General features: G+C 30.0%; 1 protein-coding gene across 1 annotated transcript in view; it reads right to left on the minus strand.

Moving 5' to 3' along the window:
- Window positions 1–2,315: 2,315 nt before the first annotated feature.
- MS3_00008644 (uncharacterized protein) overlaps window positions 2,316–21,320 on the minus strand; it is a 30,343-nt gene continuing 11,338 nt past the window's right edge. The window contains exons 3-7 of the mRNA XM_051216983.1: window positions 19,843–20,002; window positions 12,316–12,910; window positions 7,767–7,891; window positions 5,093–6,312; window positions 2,316–2,903 (exon numbers count right to left, since the gene is read on the minus strand). Of these exons, the coding sequence (XP_051073864.1) occupies window positions 6,208–6,312; window positions 7,767–7,891; window positions 12,316–12,910; window positions 19,843–20,002 (985 nt within the window). The 3' untranslated portion in view covers window positions 2,316–2,903; window positions 5,093–6,207. The remainder of the gene's footprint in view (window positions 2,904–5,092; window positions 6,313–7,766; window positions 7,892–12,315; window positions 12,911–19,842; window positions 20,003–21,320) is intronic.

The raw sequence follows: 21,320 nt of genomic DNA on the forward strand, positions 1-21,320 counted from the left end.
TTAATCAAAAAAACTAATTCAAACAATTCACTTGGTATTGTTTGCCTTGTGTTTTCCCGTTGAGTTTTAAGACTGTAGTTGAACAGTCTGTTATTGGCATATGTGCATACTGTGCGTATGCCTCGGTATTGACTTAATTCACAAGCTTTTTGTAAGCAATGATGGATAGTGGCTAGCAGTGGAATCCAGTTTGACGCGAGTTTCGTCCTATTTGGGACTCGTCAGTTGGATGTGCCTGCATCTCAAAGTTGATATTCACCCCGGGACTCAAACCCAATATTTTTCACATCTTTCTAGATCTTTTATTTCGTTTATGATGATAAAATGATTTCTTATAGCAGAAAATACATACTACATAATCCAATCACTGTATATACATAGAAAGTAGATATACCATTTTAATCTTATCTTGATCAATCTGTATAGATGAACTTAAAATACTCTATGATATTTTAGAATGAATTTCATAAGAAAATCCAACTAATTATTTGCTTTCTTATTGAATTCATTTAATGAAATCAAATACACAGATATAAAGGTTATTTATCTTCGGGATTTATCGAGCTTTGTTTTTTTATTTATGAACTGATAAAAGTGGTTTATTGTTAAATAGAGTTAATCACTATGACAATCAAGTCATTCTAATCTGTATAATAAATGTAACTAATAAGAATGAAGAGAAGAATAGGCAAATTGATTATCCAATAAAATAATAACAAAAACCTTGATATTTCTCATGGGTCCATTGAAATACGAGTAAACATAAATTATAGTTAATTAGTTTAGCTGGATAACAAATGGATTAATTTCTTCTTCTTCGTTTCCACAGAAAGAATAATAGAGTCTGAAACAATTGAGTGATATTTTGCAAATGATCTATTTACTTTATGATTCTCATATTTGTCTAAAGCATTCTGTAATTATGTATCCAAATACATTTTCTTATCCTACTTGTTTGTTCTCATTCACTAAACTTCCATAATAAATCTGTTAACAGAATGTATCAGTCAGTTACACTTATCTATGTTAACTATGTTTTAGATACTAATCTTACATTATTTAAAGTGCTATTCATTAATATTCTTGAGATCACAAGCCGATCTAAGTGAGGTAACCACTGAAAACCTTAAAACCATTGGACAGGCGTCCCATAGTAATATGGGTCTCCTCAAAAGGGCCCATTTATATTATATTGAATATTAGTTAAATGTAGTGTTATGATTAGCCTAATGAGAATTGCTTCAACTGTTGACAATGATAAAATGTAAAATCCACATCTGTAGTTAAAATATTATTAAGTTGATATAATGTTTTGATGAGGTTGAGTACTTAACACACTACATATTTTGATTTAAAAGACATGAATTATGTATATTAAAGCTAAGTAGATTATAGGATAAATGATATGTGAAGTACAATGAATGTGTGGCATTGGAATATTATTACGGATTTGGAATAAACATGAGCAACATTTTTCTAATATATATTATAATTTCATTCTCAGAAATTTGTATTTTTTTCAATTTTTTGTAAAGTAACTTCAACTGTCTTACTAAATCATTTAATCACGCGTTTCGAACTTCATTTCATAACTCAAAAAAGGAACTTAAACCTATAATTAGGCGTTAGTGCGAGCATGATTTATTAAAATTTTATTTCAGTCTAACCTAAACTAAGGAAAAGTCAGTATGTGTACACTAGTGAATGTATGAAGCTTCAAATGTCAAGTGTGGTCTACCTCGTACATATTCGTCGAGCTTAGAGACTAGATAAATAAATATCATCACGAGTATATATATATATATATATATATATATATATATATAACTGTTAACAAATTATTTTATCCGCAATCAAGTGAGAGAATATCTACAAAATGATCAACGCTGTACACAGTGGGATTACTAGTTTCCAAAACAAAAAGTGATGAAGGATAACAAGCAGTAGACGATTGAAAACTTACTACAGTACGAGAACGTCAAAGTTAAATTAAGGAAGTGACTACGAAATATCCATAAGCTTTATGGATAAATGTCTTACTGGCTAACCAACTTGTTACAACACAGAATTTAATAAAATCAAATAAAACGAGATTGTTTTGTATGTACAGTGAAAAAAGTTTTTAATCAGGTTTCTCACACATCTTGTGACCGCCAATTAGAGGGCAGTGATTTATCGATCGAATCAAGGACGCGTAAAACACGTGCGAGGAGCCTAGAGTCCTGATCGGTCCTGCTTTCCGCCTAGCCCAGCCAGTTAAGTCCAAAACACCAGTCTCAGCCTCTGTAATATGAATCATTATATTTCAAACATACTGAGTTTATATACCAATCAAACAGACCAAAACGTACCAATAAAATATGAAACAACATTTGTACAAGAATTAGCCAGTTAAGGCTGTGAATGAGGGAGGTAGTAATTAATATACTGGGTATAACTCAAGAATGGTAAGACGTATAATAATAGTCTATGGGTCAAAATAAAGCTTATAATAAGAAGAACATGCATATGAATAGTTTATTTATTTAACAATTATACGATAAAAATATACGTTCAGTATTGGTCCATAAAAGGATCCCAAAGTTACCATTCATTATGTTTCTCGGGTCCTAACACATAGTATAAATGTTGTGTACAAATCGACAAATGTTCGGCACATAAAATGGGTCAGATAGCTAAAACGATTTCATTCACAGAACAATATTCATCTTTGTTTAAAACTTAGTAATTGATAATTGGTTGCATAACCATGGATATGATTTCAAATAAGATTACGTAGGATTATTGAAGGGAGAAAACTATAAGCTTGAAGAATAATTTTCAAATGTGAAATTCGAATTTAGGAGTGATGACCAAATAGATTATGGTAGACCATCTTAATTCAGAAGTCGCAGAAAGAGAATCTATAAAAAAAATTTCAGTTGAATAACAAAATATTTCCACTTAACATGAAGTAATTGTTAATTGGAAGACGTTAAATTAATGTCAAATAAAGAAGATTCATTGTCCTATTATCGTGGTGGCTTCTGGAATGCTGATTTGTAGAAAGGCAAACTACCTAAGCCGCTTATCATAAAATAAAAATTTTTGATGTAGTTTCAAACATGATAATTAACATCCAGAATCACAATCAATTGATATTTGATGATTAAGAAAGAAATAAGAAGAATCGAGCAGATGTAATACTGTTTTTATGATATTGATCAGATTTTTCACTTTTTAGTACACTATGGAACATAGGCATATTTACCTATACATGCTATTGTCGTACTTCCCCGGTCAATCTATATGACAGTGACGTAAATATAGATTATATATAGAGTAAAAATAAGTTATTTCATTTACAGAAACTAAATCAAGTGGTTTTCGTTAAAGATTACAAATTTGTTGAAATCAGTGATTTCGTGGATATAATTTAGTAAGGAGATTTTCCCCTAACTTTGATTGATGTCTCTCTCATTGACTAACTCTACACGAAAACTACACTTATTACCTATACGTGTGGTGTGGGTTACTTATATCCACACAAGTAGTATATAACGGTTGTCAGGCATATAATTGTATTTCAGTAGAAGGTCGATGAGGAAAGAACGGAAACGGAACACCATTGGTATGAAAACGCATGAACAATGAAATCTGAGGCAATGGATTGATGATTGCAACAGGAATAGTCAAGTTTGAGATGATGGGTTGAGATTTTGCAGATTAACGATTTACTATATGGTTCTCAGGTTTTATTGAGATGCTCTGTAATTTCTTGTCAAATACATTCGATCGTCCCCACTGGTGTTTGTTCACTACATACGTATTGTGAAAACATTTTGAACTTTTACGACTCTCAAAGAAAAAGAATTCGGAAATATTCCTTAGATATTTAGAGTCTATTGACATATTTTGGAAGTGATTTCCTGTAATAATTAGCAATTAGGGAATTGAGTAGTTTGATTCCTTGAAAATTTCACTTAATTAGATTGCTAAATAATCTATGGTTAATTACGAAATAGTGAATATATGTAGTTAAATACGAAAGCCCGAACTGATCTTCATGAACTTATTTATGGTATCACGTGCACTGTCTAATTATTTCTCATGAAGTAAATGTACGCAGCATAAGTAATAACCAATCGGAATATAAAGACTTGACTACTGAAATCCTTCAATTATTGCAGCCGTATGAAATAATTAAACTGCATGCAGATATATGTCAACTGAAATCACTCGATCGTGTTATGTATGTATCACTGCAATTGCCCTTTTAGAAAATAACACAATCTTCTACCGACTTATTTTATAGAGTTCAGACAGTGAGCTCTTATTTGATCCGTTCATAAATAGTTCTAATTTATTATTATTTCAATGGGTATTATTTAAAATTTCATATGGAAGTTTCTCACCTGAAAAAATATCTTGGAGACGAAACACGCGAAGTCTCACAGTAAAGGTCAAGTAATATGTATTAAATACATATTTATTAATTAATCTGAACAAATAATTCCTACAGAATGTCAATGGTAGCTTGAGTAGTCAATGATAACGACTCTGAATTACACTAGGTTATGAGCGTTCGTAACTCGAAAAAACAAAAACTCTTTTAAAAATGAAGATTGGTGAATAGTACAAACTAGTATGCAAGCTAGATATCTGTTCCAAAATTTTACAATAATCTTTTATAGAGTAAACATAATTTACATCAACACCATTTGAACTATTACTATTATTTTACCAGTTAAGATCATGAGTCAATTGAAGTTAGATTACCATAGAAAACGTGGAAACACTGGACAGTCGTTCCGCCCTACTGTGGGACTCTTCAACCGACTCAGTGATTTAGAGATTAAGCGCTCTCGCTCGAGACCGATAGGTTCTGAGTTTGAACCTCGCAAGGTGGTATCATGGATGCGAACTGCTGAGGAGTTTCAAATATTGAAATTATTATAATATCCACAAAACTCCTTCTGACTTCATTACTATTATTATTGTTATCATTGATAGTAATAATAATATTCTTATAAAAAACAACAAAAATTTATAGAAAATAATCAATTAAAATAAACAAGCACAATAAAAAATAAAAGAAAACACACAAACATACATAGTAAGAGAGGGAATGAGGAATAATATGAAACAAACTTCATGTGTATTTAATTCTCATTATTAATTGAACATTCATCGGTTAAGTATCATTGATTATTGTTTTAACTATATGAAGAATTGAACAACAACAGAACAAAACCAAAAAAAAAATCAAATTATGAAACTTTAAACTTGTGTAAATAAAAAGTTATAATTAAGAATTATTATTGATTAATTGTTTATCAATAAAAGAACCAAACAAAGAAATGGTAAAAATAAACATTCATATGTTGTATACAAAACTATGTTTATATATATATATATATATATATATATATATCGAACATATTAAAGAAGCTTTTTATATGTATTCGTCTGTTACTATAATGTTGACTATTTAATTAATATAAATAAAGTAAAATGAATTAAAGCGTTAAGCAATACAGTTTGATGAATTCCAATAAAAAAAGCGGAAATATAATTAAATCATTCTCCCTCTTATTTTCGTTTCTTTTAAAATTGAAACATTGAACGTCATTTAAACAATCAAAATGTAGCGTATAGATTTTCAAATGATGAACAGTATTTTTGTTTCTTTTGATTATCTAACAGGAAATAATATTTAGATGGTAAATGATGAAAAGTTATGGAATGATTTAACAGAGAAGAAAAAATAAGCAACTAAATAATGTTTAGTTTGCTTTATTTTCTTTTTTCTTTTTCAACTGGATAATTATTTAAAAAGAGAAAAACAAACATGATAGACAACACAAGTACAAAAAAGAACAACATGAATAATGATAGATTTAAAAGTAAAAACATAAAATTGGATGTAAATAATGAGATATTACATAAGTTAATGATAAGGAGGATTGTTATTATTATATTGATTATTCTGAAACATAAATAGAGATATCTTGTTCTTGAGAAAACTGTCTTTTGGAAGTGTTTATTCTTTATTTTATTCAAATAACTATACAATGTGCAATGAACATCTTTCCTATATTTATGCATTAATATTGTTGGTAAATTTTAAAGTAGATAATTGTATATATGAAGGATAGTGAAAGTATGATTGAAATTATAATGAATCATATTTAATGAAATTATAGAATTATTTTTATGAAGTGTATTTTATTGTTGTAATGCAACACCTTCTTCACCAACATCAGATGTTTCATAATATCTAGCCTCTTGCATTCGAGCATAATTCATAGCAGTACAAATAATTATTTGTATCTGAAATGATAAGAAATATGAGTAAAAACATACTATTGGCAAAAATATTAAAAATGTAATTCAATATATACGATACTAATAAATGCACAATAGTATCATTAAATTGTATTTATTTTACCGATCATATTTTTCTCCGACTTAATAAGTAGAACGATCTTCATATAACCAAATTACTTTAAATTTAACTGGATGATAAAAGACCTCAAAATTGCAAAATGGATTGTTATGAGGCAACAAAGATTATAGCATTGTGTAGAAATTTGATGAAAGCCTTTTCGTCAAGTCAAATTATTTTCTTGCTAAAATCATATGCACCATCCAACAATTCCTGTATTTTCACGATTACTTGTTATTAGTTAGTCTTCACAGTTGACACTGTAATTACGGATAATATTTGATGTAATATGGCAAATAAAGGCTGAGGTTTTAAAAGTTCTTACTGTTTTTATTCCAATCGGCAAGTAATTTTGTTATTAATTGATTTGAAAGTAACACCACGATAAACAAGACTGCTTCAACAATAAAGTCATCGTGTTTTTCTATTACAAGGTTTAATCTTAGAAACCAAGCCATTTGCCTTTTTTTCAGTGTATTTTTGTTATTTAAACTTAAGTAATGTTAATAAAAGTTTTGTAAAACACATTTGACAAATAAAATTATTTCCAACAGTTGAGATCATGAGTCGATTGAAACTAGACCACCATGGAAAACCTGCAAGCACTGGCCGGCCGTTTCGTCCTAGTAAGAAATTCCTCAGCAGTTCGCATCGACGATCCCGCGTCGCGATGTTCGAACCCAGGACCTATCTGTCTTGCGGGCGAACGCTTAATCTCTAGACCACTGAGCCGGCATTATTTTTATTTATTTTTTTCCTCAGTAGATGTAACATATCAATTGAAGTTGTGGCTAATCAGCTGTTAAATACCAAACAAAGATACTTTCGGACCCGTTCATTATTGTCGTCATCAGTTGTTTAGTGATAATTCACCTGTTTATTTTAATCGACGACATTTGAAAACGATCATTCTTTTTTACTACCGTGACATGGTGGATAAAATGAAAAGTTCATTCACTTGTGATCAATATAGAGATTAAATAATTAAGGTAAAAGAATTTATAGTTACTGTCACGGACAAAAACACCTTTATGTTTATAAATAAATAAGTCATATTTAAATAAAAACTATTCATATGATTAACAGCCTTTCATTTCATTGAATAAAGAAGTTTTCACAACAAAATGAATTTTTTGATCAGACGATTGTCTTACAAGTGAATAATATCTTGTAAGATCCAACAAAGTCTGACTTATTTTACTACTCATACATAGTAAGTAGTAAAATATCTTACAGCTTTATGTAAACGGCACCTAATTTTTTTCTGAAATAGAAAATACAAAATAACATTTTATCATTTCACCAAGAAGTTGAATTTGATTTTCGCTCATATACTTACATAACCGAACAGTAATAGGAATATACCAGCGATAGCGAGAATTACACAGACTAAAATATCATATATTCTTTCAGAGAAATTAGCTCGTGCAATATGTATCGGTAAACCATTAGTATCGTATAGACCTAGTTGAAAAACAAAAGATAAAACAAAGATCACAATAATGAAGCATATACACAGATATATTATATACCATGTTATTTAAAAACTCTTGAGTAAACTTCTTAAATATCTTATATTAGTTTTGACTGGTTGTTTTAAATTATGTATCGATAACAATATGAAGATGCATTGAACAAATAAGTTTCTTGATCTGACGAAAGTAAATCGTATGGAAATTCATGGGTATGAAATAAAATAGAACAAATGCGAATAAGTAATGTAGAGAATATGTAATAATGAGTAGAATGACATGAATAAGTGATAAAAACACTGAAAATATACCTAAGGAAACAAAAAAGCATGATGGCCAATTTTCAACAATGAATATAGATGATTTATAAAGATTTGTATGGTTTCACTACAAAGTCAATGCTATGTAGAGTTTGTATGCTCACTGTGGAGAAGTTCAAAATGAAGTCAGAACAGGTTATCAGTGTTCTATAGTCTTTAAAAGTTTTTCAGTTTATATTTAAAGTAGTTTTATCTGAATATTTGGGAGTTCCTAATCTTAAACGTAAAGTAACTGATATCCTCAGATTATAGTTTGACTAAAATATTACTAATCCATTTTTTTGTATGATTATAGTTTAATTATTGAGTTTCATTTGAAGCTTTCTTTTTTTCTAAAATCTAATAGGGGTTACTGTTTATCTAAAAGTGTGTAATCTTCATTTGTGTTTGTTTTATGTATAAATGAATTATAGTTTCTCTCATTATGTAATATCTTTCACACACCAATTTATCATGATAGATTTCATTATTCATAAATATGCAGATAATATTGATAGAAAGAATAAACCTTTTAAATATTTACTCATTTGCCTGAAAACATTACTTGACGAAAATACAGATTTGTTTAGTGATAAAATAACCTTCTCCTAATCACTGTTTATAAGTTATGCGTGAAACTAAATTATTGAAATTGTGAAAAGGTATCCATAATTCTATGAAAAATTTATTAAAAGCCGTAAAGTATCTTAAATTAATTTTGATTAATCTCTAATTGCTTAAGTACCAAATTAATTCGGAATCTGAGTAATTTTCTATAGGTTTATAAGGTTACTCATAACTTCATAAATACTCTTTATTTTGTAAAATTAAACAAACTCTATTAGTAAAGATTCTTTCATATTTTCACCTTCTAAATTCAATCAGAGTTTGAAAGTTCAAGATTGTGACAATCTAGGAATTGGCTAAGAAGTTAACGTTTTAAGATTTCAGGGAACAAAACTTATCAAAGAAAAATACCATATGACTTGGATAAACTTATAATATAAACAAAGATGACTAGTGACTAGCAGTGGAATCCAGGACGCGCGTTTCGTCCTATCTGGGACTCGTCAGCTGGATGTATCTGCATCTCAAAGTTGATGTTCACTCCGGGACTCAAACCCAATACCATTCGCTTCGAGCGCCATCGCGTTACACACTCAGCTATTGAGTTCTGATAGCCACTTGCTTGTGCAATGGGGTGAATTTAAATTCAATTCGTATTGTTTGCTTCAATCTTCTCATTGTGTTTTAAGACTGCGATTGATCAGTCTGTTATTGGCATATGTGCATACTGTGTGTACTGCCTCGATATTGCCTTAATTTATAAGCGTGATAGCGAATGGTACTGGGTTCGAGTCCCAGGGTGGACTCTGAGGTGCAGGGACATTCAGCTGACGAGTTCCAAATAGAATGAAACGCGCGTTCTGGATTCCACCGCTAGCCACTATTCATCATCGCTAATAATGCTTGTGAATTAAGGCAATATTGAGGCAATGGCACAAGATGTACATATGCCAATAACAGACTGATCAATTGCAGTCTTAAACGTCGATTGGGAAGATTAAAGCAAACAATATCAAGTGAATTCATAGTATAAACAGTTTTATTTCAACAATTTTCAGTATCCTAGTAACTTAGCATTCAAGTAAATACATTTAAACTGTTCTATTAAAGAGATAAATGAAATTTTTCTTTGTGTTTTATCGTCAATTGACACGAATTTTCTAAGCTTTATTTTTTTTAAAAACAAAGTTAATTCAACCGAACATTTCTTGAATTTCTCTTTTGTATACATAATTACATATAGAGAGATAATTATATAAAGAGAAGAAGTCTTTCATCTTCATTTTTACAACTAAAAAATGTACTATTATTTCAAAATTACCATTCTTCTTTTTATTATTATTATTATTTTATTCACCAAGGTAAACATAAGTTTTTTGTTTTTTGATACAAACAAACAAATATATGGAAAGAAAAGGAAATAAATCATTCTTCCCGTTTTTTTTCTTTTTCGAATGGTTTATTTTAAAGGATAAAATACTGTGAATAAATATAATTAGTTCATTGTTGAAATATCATTGAAATACATTTCTTTCCTAAGATCGTTTTATATTGTCTATACTTAAAAAAACCGAGAACTTTTATTCTTGAAGAATGTTAACTTTCGTAATTGAGATGTCAACACGATTATTATTATTATCATCATCAATTTCATATTGTAAACAAATCGATAGTAAACATTAATTAATCAAAGAACTCCATTTTGTACATGCACATTAGAAGGTGAAAAGATATTCTAATACAATCAAGAAATCAAACAATAATAATACTCGTTAGTACCATGATAATTAAGTAGTTATTATAAGATTATGAAAGTATATAAGTTAGTTGTTTGGTAGTTTAATTCTTATTGGTAAATCGATTTTATATATATTAATCACATTTAGATAGTTAGTTCTCTTACGATTGAAAGAAAAGAGTTTTCTTGTGACTACCGGCCCTTGTGGTCTGGTGTGTGACGAAATCTCAGCACGGGTACAAAAGGCTCGACTAGCTTTTGTCAACTTGAGTCATTTATGGCGTAGGCGAGATATCCGTCTATCAACCAAAGGACGTGTTTACTGCGCAGCAGTTCGTTTCGTCCTACTTTATGGTAATGAAATATGGCCAGTAAGAGTAAAGGATATTCGTAGGTTACTAGTATTCGATCATAGGTGTCTTCGAAGGATTGTTCGTACATCATGGGACCACCGACTAAGTAACGCAGTTGTTAAGAAACGGGTACTAGGTAAGGATGGCAAATCAATTGATGACGTAGTGAAACTTCATCAGTTGAGATGGCTGGGACACTTGTTACGTATGCCCACCCACCGACTGTCCCGACGAGCGATGTTTTATGGTGTAGGAGTAGGTTGGAAGAAAGCCAGGGGCGGCCAGACCAAAATATGGCACAAATCTATGAAATCACTGACAAGTGGACTGAGTCATATTGGTAGGTGTAGACTACCTGGTTGGGATCCGTGAGATAATGGCAATCGATGGTTAAAGATCTTGAATGGCATGGCTCAAAATCGTTTGCAATGGCGCAGGTGCACACACTCTTTGTGTTCTCCCAAATTCTAATCTTCTGAATTATTCATGTCGTTTTTGTTGTATTTCCAAATTTATTTTACTGAATTATACTCCTTGAATAACATCTTCAAATCCTAATGTTTCTGATTACTGTTTATACTCTTACTACCTCTACCACTATCGGATTTGAATCGACAATTATATCTCTGTGCTAATGTGGTATGGCAACTAGAACTGATGTACGTACGTACAAAGTTCTACTTCGTTTGATGACTGACTGACTGACCGGCTATTACAAAACCTACTATTACAGATTCTTACTAGTTATCCTTGACAGTCTCTTCTAAAGAATTAAGTTTAATAAGATCAAAGTATACTTCATTATAAAACGCCTAAATATTTAAACAGTGTCTTTGTAATAGCCATCTTATTTGAGAAAATTTCTCTTTCACTAATTGATATCGGATTTAGAACCTCACATATAACTAACTGGAATAACATAGTTGTTTTATCGTAGTTTAGGAATTTTGAGCAACGTATAACAATTATCCAATACATACAGTCGAAGTCAGGATCTATTGATCTAGAGGCGTATACCATGGGTTTAGATCGTTGAGTCAGCATTCTGTGATTTACTGTATTAACTTTAGCTAATGCGAAATATTACACAATTCTCAAATATATAATCAGCAAATCAATTTCGCTCCCAGTTTGATTGATTCTTATAAGAACTTCAGGAAATTTATGAAAATGCTCATCGCTAGTAAAAATACGATTTACAATCAGATAAGTGGTTTTGTGGGTGTTTGTTAGTTTTCTTGAACAAAAATGGGAGGGCTATTTTGTGCTCCAATTTATTTCAAGTTGATGCCACTATATGACTGAAAAGATTTTAATAGTAGAAGGTTGATAAATACAAGTTATATGTATGTTCTGTTTATCAAATGCTTCATTTCTGTGAAAGTATTCCATTAAGTTTTAAATAAAATACTCTGATTCCATTTTTAACATAAGAATAAAGATGATTAGATTTTCTTACCGTAATAAGATAAATCAAATGTCTCTTGACTACATTGATGAAACAATTTGATAGATTCTGGAATACTAAGAGCATCATTCATTACTTGTTTTATAATTTTTTTTGATAAAGGTTTTAAAGACGATTTTGATGGTACTGACGATGATGACGATGATGGTAAATTGTCATCAACAAATGAACTTATCACCGGTGGTGGCTGATCGACCATTTTTGGACTCGTCACCGTAGCTGTTAGATCTCTACTTAAAGTAGATGGATCTGTTTGAAGGTTATCTTGAATATCATCCGGTATGGCAATAGTACTTTCATCCGTATCGAAATCACTAGGATGATTAGGAAACCATTCTTCTGTATCACGTCGTTTTATTATTTTCCCATTGGTATTGAACATTTCACGTGTATAACTACTGCTTGGACTAAGAAAATTCACTTGACCATCATGGTAAGCTGAAGTCATTTGTCCGACAGAGGCTAGTCGTAAACGACTAGGTCCTTCATTTCGGTATAACAAGAGCGCAATACTGACGACTGGGTAACTAACTAGGCATGCGATAGCTGACCATAATATGACAGCCGTCACTAAAAGTATGATAAGCTAAAAGGTGAGAGATATAAATAGAAAAAATTATAGGTAGTGAAAACAAATGCAAATAACTGGTAATAATAATATTAAATATAAGCACGCACTATTACAATAACATCTTGAAAATATTAGGCAAAGATATGCAACCAGTTCTATTGTTTAAAACAATCATTTCTGTTTACAATATTAGATACATTTTGAATTATCAGGTGATGTAACAATGAGAAATATATAGACATGATTTCTCAGTTAATCGATAAGTGTTGACCAAAAAGTTTTTCTTTAGAAGATAACTCGTCTACTGTTTGATATCAGTTTTTGTTGACATACAATTTACCCAACATTTTGGGTAATACAAGTGAAAAATAAGTAAGTAAATAAATACAAAGCAGAAATAAAGTTAATTCATTTTCGCATTGGTTGTTTGAATCTCTTCATTGATGTTTAGAACTGCAATTGATCAGTCTCCTATTGGCATATGCGCATACTTTGCAGATTGCCTCGATGCTGTCTTAATTCATAAACATTACAAGCGAAGATGGATGGTGGCTATTTGAACAAACAATACAAAACTGAATTAAACTTTACCATATTGCACAAGATAGTAGCTTTCTGGACTCAGTAGCTAAGTAGATAACATGATGGTGTTTGAAGTGGACGGCACTTGGTTCGAGTCCCGGAGTGGACATCAACTCTGTGATGCAGATACATCCAGCTGATGAGTCCCACATAGAACGAAACGCACATCCTGGATTCCATTGCTAGTCGCTATCATCTCTGTTTAGAAAGAAATTTACTTTCATATATATAAAGAATAAACAGTATGTGTCACCTTGAAATAAAGTATTAAGTAAAGTATATGGGATTCTAGTACTAAAAGTCACAAAATACAGTTTCAGAAGTTCTTTTCAATGTAGTTTTAAAGCTTCGTGAATCGAGTATAAAGATTTAGTGATTTTGGCCCAAAGTTTGAGAAAAAAATAACGTTACAACGTGTCACAAATATCTTTTTTCAATATCTATTCTCTATTTGAACAATATTACCAAAATATATATTGATAACAGATTCTACGACACTAATTCCTTTAAGTAGGTTAAAATGAACTGATTGATGAACACGAGAAGAGTTAGTCAGTTTATTTGCATTGTGATTGACTGACTAATTTAAAATGATAATTCTTATTTTAATGAAATGCAAATAAGAAAAAGATAATAACAACAGAATAAAAATGTTACATTTATTAGAAAAGTAGTTCTTTAGAGGGAAGCAACGGATTAGGCAAATAATGGAATGAAACAAAGAAAAACAGAAAGAAGGAGTAGGAATTGGTGAAAGCGAATGTTGACACAACAATAATAACGATAAAAATTGTAAACAATTATTAGTTGATATGGATAATCCGAGTTCACTTCCTTTATCCACTGGGCATAGAGAACATAAAGTGGAGAGGGGAATAAAAAGGGAAGAGAAAAACACTCTTTTCTCTCCCTTATTTTCCAGAAATAATAAAAATAATGAAATTTTGGACAGCAACATATTAATCCATACAATATATATATATATATATATATATATATATATATATATATATATATATATATATATATATATATATATATATATATATATATATATATATATAAGTTCTGGTAACTTAAAAATCGAGTGTTTTATTGAGTATGATAACTGCATAACTTTCATTTTGGTCCAACGTTACTATGATCTAATCATGATTTTATTTGTAATATGAATATTGAATTAAAAATTCAGTCACACAGTAAGAGTTCATCTGTCTACAAATTTAAGTCATAGAATAACATCAATTGATAAACTATGAAGAACCATGACAAAGTGAATAGTTGTTTACCCTAGCACAGTACATCCCAGGATTAAGGATCCTATTGCACATCGAGAACCAAGGTCATAACGTTTTAAACAACTGGGTTTGAACTTGGTATTGTCAGCTCAATAATTGATGTCGATCAATAATGAGGAGTCCTATACTAGGAAGAAACGGCCGTCCAGTGCTTCCAAGTTTTTCATGGTGGTCTAGCCTCAACTGACTCATGATTTCAACTATTGTAATGATGAAATTGTCTATAAATTAAACCTATCGCTAAAAGCTTATAAATCAATATAAATTTTATATTCCAACCTAGACACAATAAACCATTTGTGAAATGTCTAAATTATTTATATAACGCATCTACATAGATAACTAAAAATAACCTATAGTGCCATTGAATAAGAAAAAGAGAATTCAGCGGTTTCGTCGAAAAGAAAATTTTCTTCGTTGATTTCTCTTTTTCTTATAACTAAAAATATTACCTAAACATCATAAATAAATCAATAAAAGGTTATCTAGTCATTAAGGCAGTCATACAATAAAGTCGGTCATATATGTTAACATTGTACACAAGTCTTATCAATACACGATGTGATGATTTAGTTATTTCAACATGTTCATTTTACATTGAACTATTTATTAACTTATATGTTCTATAACATCATTTTTATGTAGAATAAGTCTCTTGTTGACTTTTTCACAATTTGGTCTGTTTTCTCCTTGTTCTTCTTTTTCTGTATGCATTGTGTTTACTTCTTCTTCTTCTTCTTCATTTTTGCTTGACTAAGTTTTTGATGTTCTACTTCAAAACTAATTTTTATTGAATCTCTGTTACTGTTTGTTATGCTTTCTTATTATGGACACTTTTAATTTATTTAACAAAAATTTAAACAGTTTATCCTCTGTCATGAAATCTGAATCATTTTTATATCAGAAGAACATACTTTAAGAACATTTAATAAAGAAGTGAAATACAACGGAAATAATGAATCATAAATAAGTGTTTGTTGTTCTGGGTTGTGTTTTCTTTCAAATGCTTTTAGAAAATTACCTATGTCATATATGGGTATGTTTTATTATTTTTCTCCATCAATAATAAAGTAAAAAGAAGTGTTAAGGTTTTCCTTTTTTTGATGCATAGATAAACTTCTATTGTATTCCAATACTTCCAAAAGAAAATAACACAACAACAAAACAAATTGATTTCTGATTATTTTGTTTAATACTGTAAAAAGGGTAGAACACTAAAAGATGATTCATATTTGCATGTGTTTAGTAATTAAAGTGGGTATGTCATTCTAATATCCGTAGATAAACAAAATAGAAATAAATAATGGTGATAGTGATAATAATTAAGTCTAAAACACTTTAGTGTTATATATAGAGATGAAAATCAAGATAAAGATGAGTAAACTTAATAGTATTAAGCAATTAGTTTAAAAACAGATACAAAATATAAATTTTGATGTAGTTCTCAATTAAGGGATGTACACTAATATAACTGACGTTTTGTGGATAGATTTGTTAATTAGGGATTACGATGATGATGGTGATGATCATCATCATAATATTCGTTAAAAGCCTAGTAGATGGTAAATGTGCAGTTATTCTGACATTCTTTAATGTACATGGAAAATAATATGTTCTGCATTGATTTATGGAATCAACAGATAAGATACAGATTGAGCAAAAATATTTTTGTATTATCTCTTTTTTAAGAACCGTTAAGTCTTACAACGACGGAGATCAGGTTAATCAATCACCGAATTGTATCCTTGATTTACTCGGGTTTCAACTCGGGGCCCATTTAACCGCACTAGGTCACCTGCTGTGTATACCTATGTATAAGAATTACAGACGTTCTTGGGCCTATGTAGTTCATGTGTGTAGGTATATGACAACAACATGTGTGTGGTGTCGTGTAATAGAAACGTTCGCTGAAATATCGTCTACCCTATGTCTAATAAAATGAGGGACCTAGTCTATCATGTCGAAGACATAATGAATACAGGTGGTAGAAAATACTAAGGAGAGGTGACCAACAACCTCCTTTGAGAGAGTGCTTATGTGTGCGTTGGGAAGTACTGGGGCGGTAGTCACAGTGTGAATGATATGCATATAATGTGTAACAGTCAGTTTGGTGTAGCAAATACGTTTTCATTGGGATCGGTGAATATCTACGCTCCCAAGTGGGTGAATATACCTATGTGTATGTCGTGAGATAAAACCTATGTGTTATCGATGTGTATGTAGCGTATATTTGCGTGTATGCCAAATGATACTCGGATGAAAGTTCGTGTGAACATTATCAGAATCCAAAATTAATGAAAGATATCTTAGAATTAAACATTTATTCATAAAAATGATCCTAACCATACATTTTATTCTATTTTTGATCTATTTTTTCAACATTAGGTCAGATTAGTTTTATTTAAAACAATTAGTCCTTTTGATAAATTTCGATAATGTAATAAGAAGACGAAGATTATCAGAACTATGTGATATATTAGCGCAATACATTTCGAACAATCTGGTCACACATATACTTGTTAAGGGCATTTATATATAAAAATAAAAGGTCAACTAGACTGAAAACGAGGTAAGAGAAGATAGGGATAATGATAAGAGTAATAATAATAATAATGTGAACACATAGTTCTGATAATCTTCGTCTTCATATTACATTAGTTTTATTTGTTTTGAACTGTAGATAGATAGTGATTCATCTAAAAGATGTTATTTCCCTTAATTCTAGATGTTTTGAACTGTACATTAATATGAAGGTCATTGTGTGTTAAGTGTTCACATTCAGCTAATTAAACACATTTGGTTTCCATGGTATAATGATTATAAATATTTACATATGAAAATAATGATAAATGTTCTATTCTTGTTTTGTTGTTTATCGTTTAACGAAGAACTTAGACATTTATAAAACTTAATTTTAAAAGGATGAACATAATTATAAACCATATTCATTGAACACATTTGAAAAACGTTTTATCGATTAGAAACATATACATGGTAATCACTATAATTGCCAGATCAACATTATGTTCGTTAAATGAGACAGAATGACCGTATTTACAGATTTAATGATTACAGTTTTATAAACTGTGTCCGAAAATTTGTTTCAAATTTTCTGTTATTTTTCTTGTTGTTGTTGTTTGTATACTTTATTATGAGTCATTTTTACTGAGGAATTAATGAATGGATTAGTTTTGCCAAATATTTCTCTTAATTAGCTTAATTAAAATGTTCCAAAAAGGAACTACTTGCTACCATTTTGAAATGTGTTTCTAGATGTAAGTTCTTCATACTAATAATGCCCATATGGGTATCTTTCAACAAAAATCAGTTTTCTGATTAGATTAGATAGATAAGGAAATATTTGATACAATCCAGTTGTTTATAGATTCTTGATCAAACTACTACTGATAGAGTAAGAGAATTACGGACAAGATAAATCTTTTCACAACCGTTTTTGTCCAACTACTCTTATAGGAGTATCTACAGGTAGATTAAACATAAGTAAAAGCCTGCCATTTTTCATGGACGCAATGAAAAATGACAAAATCGTACCATTGTATCTGAAATAATCAATAGTCAAGATCCGGTTATCATGAATCAGATATTTCTCACCATATATTGGTTTCGAAGTACACTTCCAGAAAAAACAGCGTAGAGTTTCTCCTCTCATACGTACTAGGTGCCTTTAAAGTTTACATTTAGTAATTCGATTTGAAAGCTGGAGTTGACTGGGTCACAAAAAAATTTCAACATTTTTTTTAGTAGTATGAGAATAGTACAAATCGATAAGCACAATATAAATAAATTATTTAAATTGCCATTGTTTACTGACCACTAACAATCAGTGGAGTTGTAAAATAGCTGATAATCGTGAATGTAAACATCAATGAATAACTAAGTGTAAACATTTTGAGAAGCATTTAAATTAACTATCTAACCGAAATATACGGTTTCAAGTGAGTATTCAGATAATTATTTTTTTTGTTCTAAGCTTTTTTGTTACACTCTTAACTAAAAACAAGATTATTTAAGGGTATTTTATTATGTGAGTGAAGTAAGAAAACTAACTTTAGGAATCGAAGTTATGTTGACAGTAAATTACTGTATTTATTTGAAGTTTACTCAGTGATAATTAGTACAGTTTTAGATATTGTGATAAATTTCTGTCAGTGAAATTTCAAGCAAGTAAGTATTTTTATGAAATCGAAGTCCATTGAACACTTAAATACAACATATACAAGTCATGGATCTTGTTTATCTGATTTCAAGTTATTAATCAAAGTGAAAATAAGACGATAGGTGAATCATGAGGAACAAAATAAAGAAATCAAGTACATCAATGATTTTCTATTCAAAAATTACTTTAAAGTAAACAGATAGGCAAAAATTATATTGCTGTTAATCAATTGTCCTAAAAGAAGAGTTAAGAATAGTAAGATTGAATACTAACTATATTTATATTCCTTTCAGTTAAGAGTGTATTTACATGATGTTGATTTAGGAATTACTCAAAGACCATCAAAATTTCTGTACTAAAAAGCTAATAAATTTAGATAGGTTTATAATAGAAGAGTTGTGATGCTAAGGAACTCTAACCTAAGGAAAATAAGTGTCTTTAGTTAAAACATTATAAATTGAACAGTTGTTAAGAAAAATGGCAGGTTGTTTTCTAGCATCCTCAGAAGGATATAAAATCAAAAGTTACGAAACCTTATACTTGTTTACATAACCTACCCGTATTTTCTGATAATTTTTATAGTGGTATGGTTCTCAATCGTAACTATGTTGCATAAGAAATTTATTGAAGTTAGAAATCTCGGTCATTAGAACAGTCACTAATTTTAAGAGTCTAAAGGCCTACTTTTTATACAGCTTTAACTTGGGAAAACAATCCAGGTTTTTCAATGATCATCTGATTGATTGAACCAATAGACATATTCCTAGAAACTGTGATTATCTAATTCAGACAAACATATTTCTATTTTTCAAAGATGAATTATGAGGTTACCTCTGAAGAATACAGATAAAATTCTTTTGACATGAATTTTCACAAAATATAAGACTTACCGTCATATTACAACATCTTCCGCAGCATGCTTTTCGGCTACTTTCAAAGTAGTGTTTTGCATTCCAACCGGAAGACAGAGCACATAATAAGTAGGCTAACAGTGAGAATAATCCTATTGCTCCGACTAAACCATAAATAGCATAGTCCAAGTAAGGGAATCTACAAATAAGTAATAAGATCTTGAGATATACAATAACTAATCCTTGGTATTTTGTAGATTATCATTGGTTAGTATACTTAGCTTATGGTTAGTAGTGGGTTCCAGGATGAACTCTTTGTCCTACTTCGGACTCATAAACCAGATGTATCTGGACGACAGTGTAAATTTTCACATAGCTGCTACCTATAACTTTAGACTGACCAAGACTCAGTCTTCAACATTAACGACGGGTTAATGCAAACGTTTACAAATCAATAATAGCAATGTTTAAATATTTGAAAGTTATATAGTATCAGCAGAGTAGGTTATAAAAAAGTTTCCTGTGAGTAATATCAACTTGATTTAAGCCATCCATACTGTATACTGATGTAATAATAGTAATAATAATCATCTGATTGATCATTATTTATTATTTATGTTGGTATAAATTATCAGTCAAATTCATGACAAGTGATTGAAATAGGTCAGTTAAAAGAAATCTTTACTACAGAAATACTAGCCGTATCTTTTGTGAAGGTGTAAATCACAAAACAATTTTGTTTAGATTTCATTTGAAAACTGCATTTAAAATCTATATCATAATGATTTGGAATGTACTAAGAGTGTACAGACTTCGTTAGCCTTGATGTATATGCGTGTATTTGAACATTTCATCTCAAATTTGACAATAAACAAAAATCATTGAAACTATCACTGGAGTCTGTATATCAGTGATATTAATTATTGAGTAACTGTAGTTATTATGCATACAAAACTTAAAAATTTTCAAAATTCTTAATTACAGAAACTATGATTCTGATAATTTGACATTTGATTATGTATTCAACAGACTTGTGAGATGTAATAATGGTTTGTTATCTACAGAAACCCTCTCCTTAGGATAATTATGCCTACAGATTCATTGGTCAGTTAAAGTATGTAATACAAAACCTTTTGTTTGAGTCTTGAACAAACAAAGTAATTAGATGTAATTATTATTTATGTTTTAGGATGAAACTAGGAAAAAGAGAAGTGAAAATATAGGGATTGAATTTTCTTTAGAGAAGGAAGAATGTTATTTAGAAATAATTCTGTGAGTGAATAAGTAGGCAATAAACAGTTTCTATAAGATTGTCGATAGATTCAGGAGAAGTCACAAAAATATGCACTAATTCATATCTTACTACTTGATGACCTGTTGGAACACGAAGTATTGATCTTGAATCAATCTAAAAGCGGTTATTAGGTGAAGATATTCATATCTATGTAAAAATAAATACACTTTTTAAAATATACGCTTTATATTTCCGACCATTCATGGGGAGCTTAAGAATGCTT

This window comes from Schistosoma haematobium, chromosome 1, assembly GCF_000699445.3.
Source record: "Schistosoma haematobium chromosome 1, whole genome shotgun sequence".
Classification (NCBI taxonomy): domain Eukaryota; kingdom Metazoa; phylum Platyhelminthes; class Trematoda; order Strigeidida; family Schistosomatidae; genus Schistosoma; species Schistosoma haematobium.